Source organism: Phoxinus phoxinus, assembly GCF_949152265.1.
Source record: "Phoxinus phoxinus genome assembly, chromosome: 17".
Taxonomy (NCBI): Eukaryota; Metazoa; Chordata; class Actinopteri; order Cypriniformes; family Leuciscidae; genus Phoxinus; species Phoxinus phoxinus.
The window spans coordinates 32780246-32787745 of NC_136892.1; the positions used below are offsets into that span (position 1 = coordinate 32780246).

The 7500-nt window shown below is 34.6% G+C and overlaps 1 protein-coding gene across 3 annotated transcripts in view; it reads left to right on the top strand.

Moving 5' to 3' along the window:
- The window catches only part of scarb2b (scavenger receptor class B, member 2b), a 48489-nt gene that overhangs the window by 22215 nt on the left and 18774 nt on the right, over window positions 1-7500 (top strand). For all 3 annotated transcript variants that reach the window (XM_079585817.1, XM_079585816.1, XM_079585818.1), the window contains 2 exons: window positions 1146-1237; window positions 1323-1442. In XM_079585817.1, the coding sequence (XP_079441943.1) occupies window positions 1146-1237; window positions 1323-1442 (212 nt within the window). The remainder of the gene's footprint in view (window positions 1-1145; window positions 1238-1322; window positions 1443-7500) is intronic.

A 7500-nucleotide genomic window follows, 5' to 3' on the forward strand; every position in this document is an offset into this window, starting at 1 on the left:
GTGCGCGCGGTGTGTGTGTGTGTGTTCGCAGTCGCACAGAAAAATATACTGAATAAAGCTCTCTTTCGCGTCGTCACTCTTATTCAGATCTATCCATATGTCTGCCCTTCTCTTTCTCCCAGACGTTTACATTTTTTTACGATTTATGAGATGCATTAAGCGCATGCCAACTCGTGTGCCGCTGGGTAGCGCATCTTCCACAAACGCAAATCAGTTCTGACTGGATCTCTTCCCCAATCGTCCCTCCCTAACATTTCCGTTTGTATTCGTTGACGAAAATGTCAATACATTTTCGTCATAGTGCTCGTCATTTAAAACGGGTTTTTATTTAGTTATCGTCTCGTTTTCTGTAAAAAAATGAAATGTAGGCTAGGTTGCATTTTGGCGACAGTACGCAAAGGCGCGTAGTAACACAAGTGGCATTACGCATTCCTGATTTTTGTCGCGCATGCGTACCTGCGTACCAGTTATGTGCACCCCTGTATATAATATATAAAATAACATGTATATTTATTTTTTATAATATAAATAATATAATTAATAATATATGTAATAAAATTTATTATAAATTAGTTTATAATATAGTAACATAATATAATTTAAATGTATAAAATATATTATATTTATTCATTTATGCAATTAAATGTAAATATTTTTTAATTCATATTATATTTGATTAATAGACTATTTATATTTTATAGTTTGTTTCATGAAATAATAATTATATTATATTTACTATATTAAAATGTTTTGAAACAATATTATAATACATTTTGTAATGTCAACAGATCTTGAAAATCTGAATGACAACATATTTTTGAAGTAAATTGATCATTTAACCACATACATTTCAGTTCAACTAGTTTTGCCCTAATATAACAGTAAAATAATTTATTACATCTTTAATTAAACCTTCATTAATTCTAACAATTTTTTAAAAATAAGTAGAATTTTGTTAGAAGAATTAGTTACTCGATATATATTGATGGTTTAAAAAAATGAATGGTTCAAATAATGAATAATTTCATGCTGTCACTCAAGTAATCTTAAATAACTGTAGATGTCTTTGGTGTTAATCGTTTAAAACATCGTTAAACTTGTTGTGAGCGCATTGTTAATATTATATATTGTGGTTGTGTTTTCAGAAGAACGGCAGTGATGACGGGGAGTTTGTGTATCACACCGGAGAGCAGAACTACCTGGACTTCGGACGCATCTTCACCTGGAAGGGAGAAAAGTGAAGCCCCTGATATTGTGCTGAATATTATATTTGATGAAGCGCTCTAGTGCAGATGTTTGATATCGTGTGCTCCGTGTCTCAGGATGCTGTCGTTCTGGAAAACCAACCAGAGTAACATGATCAACGGCTCCGACGGCAGCGCCTTCCACCCGTTCCTGACCAAAGAAGAGCGACTGAACGTCTTCACCCCCGACCTCTGCAGGTCACATGATCACAGTCACACACATGATCACAGTCACACACATGATCACAGTCACACACACGATCACAGTCACAACACACGATCAGTCACACACATGATCACAGTCACACACATGATCACAGTCACACACATGATCACAGTCACACACATGATCACAGTCGCACACATGATCACAGTCACACACATGATCACAGTCACACACATGATCACAGTCACACACATGATCACAGTCACACACATGATCACAGTCGCACACATGATCACAGTCACACACATGATCACAGTCACACACATGATCACAGTCACACACATGATCACAGTCACACACATGATCACAGTCACACACATGATCACAGTCACGCACATGATCACAGTCACACACATGATCACAGTCACACACATGATCACAGTCACACACATGATCACAGTCACACATGATCACAGTCACACACATGATCACAGTCACACACATGATCACAGTCACACATGATCACAGTCACACACATGATCACAGTCACACACATGATCACAGTCACACATGATCACAGTCACACACATGATCACAGTCACACACATGATCACAGTCACACACATGATCACAGTCACACATGATCACAGTCACACACATGATCACAGTCACACACATGATCACAGTCACACATGATCACAGTCACACACATGATCACAGTCACACACATGATCACAGTCACACATGATCACAGTCACACACATGATCACAGTCACACACATGATCACAGTCACACACATGATCACAGTCACACACATGATCACAGTCACACACATGATCACAGTCACACATGATCACAGTCACACACATGATCACAGTCACACACATGATCACAGTCACACACATGATCACAGTCACACACATGATCACAGTCACACACATGATCACAGTCACACACATGATCACAGTCACACACATGATCACAGTCACACATGATCACAGTCACACACATGATCACAGTCACACACATGATCACAGTCACACATGATCACAGTCACACACATGATCACAGTCACACACATGATCACAGTCACACACATGATCACAGTCACACACATGATCATAGTCACACATGATCACAGTCACACACATGATCACAGTCACACACATGATCACAGTCACACACATGATCACAATCACACACATGATCACATGATCACAGTCACACACATGATCACATGATCACAGTCACACACATGATCACAGTCACACACATGATCACAGTCACACACATGATCACAGTCACACACATGATCACAGTCACACACATGATCACAGTCACACACATGATCACAGTCACACACATGATCACAGTCACACACATGATCACAGTCACACACATGATCACAGTCACACACATGATCACAGTCACGCACATGATCACAGTCACGCACATGATCACAGTCACACACATGATCACAGTCACACACATGATCACAGTCACACACATGATCACAGTCACACATATGATCAGTCACAACACATGATCACAGTCACACACATGATCACAGTCACACACATGATCACATGATCACAGTCACACACATGATCACAGTCACACACATGATCACATGATCACAGTCACACACATGATCACAGTCACACACATGATCACAGTCACACACATGATCACAGTCACACACATGATCACAGTCACACACATGATCACAGTCACACACATGATCACAGTCACGCACATGATCACAGTCACACACTGAGTGCCCTATTTTAATGATCTGAAACGCGACGAGACTCCGCCCACACTCTGTTCTGATTTGCTGTGCACTCGCCGCGAGACTCCACCCACACACTGTTCTGATTGGCTGTGCACTCGCCGCGAGACTCCGCCCACATGCTGTTCTGATTGGCTGTGCACTCTCTCCGCGAGACTCCGCCCACACACTGTTCTGATTGGCTGTGCCCTCTCCGCGAGACTCCGCCCACACGCTCTTCTGATTGGCTGTGCACTCGCTGCGAGACTCCGCCCACATGCTGTTCTGATTGACTGTGCCCTCTCCGCGAGACTCCGCCCACACACTGTTCTGATTGGCTGTGCACTCGCCGCGAGACTCCGCCCACACTGTTCTGATTGGCTGTGCACTCGCCGCGAGACTCCGCCCACACACTGTTCTGATTGGCTGTGCACTCGCCGCGAGACTCCGCCCACACGCTGTTCTGATTGGCTGTGCACTCGCCGCGAGACTCCACCCACACGCTGTTCTGATTAGCTGTGCACTCTCCGCGAGACTCCGCCCACACGCTGTTCTGATTGGCTGTGCACTCGCTGCGAGACTCCGACCCACACGCTGTTCTGATTGGCTGTGCCCTCTCCGCGAGACTCCGCCCACACACTGTTCTGATTGGCTGTGCACTCGCCGCGAGACTCCGCCCACACGCTGTTCTGATTGACTGTGCACTCGCCGCGAGACTCCGCCCACACACTGTTCTGATTGGCTGTGCACTCGCCGCGAGACTCCGCCCACATCGCGTCTGGTTAGGACACTGTGTAACGGGGTTGAACAACATGAGGGAGAGTAATTACTGACACAGTTTACATTCCTGGGATAACTAACCCTTGAACTACCCTAGTTAACATGAACTAAGAATGAACTATCTTAGTTAATATTAATTTCAACATTTTCTAATACGTTATCAAAATCAAAGGTTGTGCTTGTGAACATTAGTTACTGCACTGTGAACTAACATGAACACACAATGAACATTAACTAACATTAACAAAGATTAATAAATACTATAACAAACGTATTGCTCATTGTTAGTTATCAATACATGAACTAATGAACCTTATTGTAAAGTGTTACCGATAATAAAACCGCGCTTTATGGCATCAGTTAATCTGATTAGTGAGCGTTCACGTCGATCTAATTTAAGTCTGAGCAGGATGATGTAATGTTGTTGTTGTTGAGGTGTGTGTGTGTGATTGTTGAACAGTTGTTGGCAGCACATCGCATGCGTGCCGTTATCAGAGTCAGTAAAGCATCCGGACCTCCAGAACATGTCGTGATGTGATGGACTGAGCATCTGTGCAAGACATTTCATGAGAACTTCCTAGAAACTGCACACATGCTTCCAGTGAGCTGCGTAACTCGCCCGCCCTGCACCACTCGCTCTCCTGCAGGATTACTTAACACACACACATTCTTCATAACTACTGCTTACTTATGGAATATTACTAGAGATAAGAGATATTTGAAGTCAATCAAACTATTATTATTATTAATTATTATGATAATAATGATTAATTTAATATTTCTACTTTAGAAATATTAAGTAAATTAAATTATTATTATTAATTATTATTATTTATGGAATATTTCTATGGAATATTGCTAGAGATAAGAGATATTTGAAGTCAATCAAACTATTATTATTATTATTATTATTATTATTATTAATAATAATAATTATTATTAATTTAATATTTCTACTTGAGAAATATAAAGTAAATTAAATTATTATTATGAATTATTATTATTATTATTTATGGAATATTTCTATGGAATATTACTAGAGATAAGAGATATTTGAAGTCAATCAAACTATTATTATTATTATTATTAATTATTATGATAATAATTATTCATTTAATATTTCTACTTGAAAAATATTAAGTAAATGAAATTATTATTATTAATTATTCTTATTCTTATTTATGGAATATTTCTATGGGAAAAAGTAATTTACTTAGGAACATAATCCTAAATAAATTAGGATTATGTATGGGATATTTAATAAGAGAAATATGAAGTAAATTATTGTTATTGTTATATATGGAATTATTCTATAAGAGAAATATAAAGTAAAATATTATTATTATGGAATATTTTTTGAATATACAAGAGGAATATGAGGTATTATTATTTATGGGATATTTCCATAAGAGAAATATAAATTAAAATATTAAAATATATTATAGAATATTTATTGAATATTTCAACGAGATAAATATTAATTATTACTATTATTATTATTCATTAAATATTTATACAAGATACATATGAAGTAAATTATTGTTATATATGGAATATTTATAGAATTTTTCTATGAGAGAAATATGAAGTATTATTATTCATGGAATATTTATACAAGATTAATATGAAGTAAATGATTGTTATTATTGTTATAAAATATTATTATTATGGAATATTTTTTGAATATACAAGAGAAATATGAGGTGTTATTATTTATGGAATATTTATACAAGAGAAATTTGAAGTAAATTATTATAATTTATGGGATATTTCTATAAGAGAAATATAAAGTAAAATATTATTATTATGGAACATTTTTACAAGAGAAATATAAAGTTAAATATTATTATATTTATTTATGGTATATTTCTGCAAGAGAAATATATTATCATTATAATTAAAATAATTATAATTATTATTATTGAAATGTTTCCATACACGTAATCACAATGTCTTTGCTGAAAGGTCTTTGTAAGGAAGGTTTCGAGGCTGAAGTAGCTTGAGTTTATGTTTGTATAATTATAGGTTTGTACATAATACATGATTTAGTGCAAGTGTTGCTCAGGGTGTGTTTGGAAATCATCCGAGTGTCTGAAGCTCCCTCTAAAAAACACAATATGTGGAAATTACACAACATGCGTGTGGTTATTCCTCTCGACCTCTCCTCCAATACTGAGAGCTCCTCATGAAACTGAAGCAAAGGTCCGATCCTCCCGGTTCCTGACCCGACTCCGTGTGGGAATAGAACTTTACTCTCGTTCCCTGCAATATCACTGCAATATCATCACACAAATATTTTACAATATGATTGCAGTTTTAAGCAAGAGAATAAATTGCTCCAGCGCTCACAGCTGGGGGCTTTACACCTGCCAATCAACTTTTTTTGTTATTTGTTACTTTTACTTTTTTTAAATAATATTTTTTTATTTATTTAAAGTAATACGGTTTTAATTTCCTTAACTTTTACAATAAATAATGTCATAAAATGAAATTATTTATGCTGTAAATGATATGCATTATTATCATTTCTTTATTTACAATTATATATATATTATTTATTTATTTATTTAAAGTAATGCTTTTTACCTGTTCCTTCACTTTCTTTTAATAAAATGTATAGATAATAATAATAATATAATTTAATAATACTTTTTTTCATAGAATTTATAGATGATTATAATAATAATATAATTTAATAAAATCTGTTATTTATTCATTCATTCAATATTTTCATATTATTTTTTAATTTATTTAAAGTAATGCTTTTTCCCTTTTTAATATATGTTTGTTAAAAAAAAAATTACCTGTTCCTTAACTTTTTCATAAAATTTATAGATAATAATAATATAATTTAATAATACTTTTTATCATAGAATTTATAGATGATGATAATAATAATAATATAATTTAAGAAAATCTGTTATTTATTCATTCATTCAATATTTTCATTTTATTTTTTAATGTATTTAAAATAATGCTTTTCTTTTTTTAATTTCCCCTCTGAGTTTAAAAGTAATTTAATAAAATGTATAGACTTAATAACATAAACTTTATATGATGCATTATCATTTATATATTTAACATTTATGTATTATATATTATTTTATATAACCTATTATCAATTATTTGTTTATTTATTCAACATTTTTATTTAATTTTAAGTCTATTAAGATTCAATATTTTTTTTTTTTACTTTTACCTTTAAAATATTTGTTTTGAAAAATGATTTAATGAATATATAATGTATCAGTAATTTATTATGTATAATAACATTATTTTAAGTAATGGAGTTACATTTTTTATTTCAACTTAAATATTTTTTATCCTGTTTATAAAACAACATCATAAATACAAAGACTTAATTTACTTTAACTGAATATATCTTCCAGTAATTCAGAGTCCGCTGATTTAATCAACTCTTATTTTAATACTCCATATAATGTGTTCCTGGTCACCCTTGACCTTTCACCTGGAGTCCTGCTGACCCCTGATCTCCTTCCAGCGGGATCTCTGGCCCGGTCCGCCCAGCTTTGTTCGG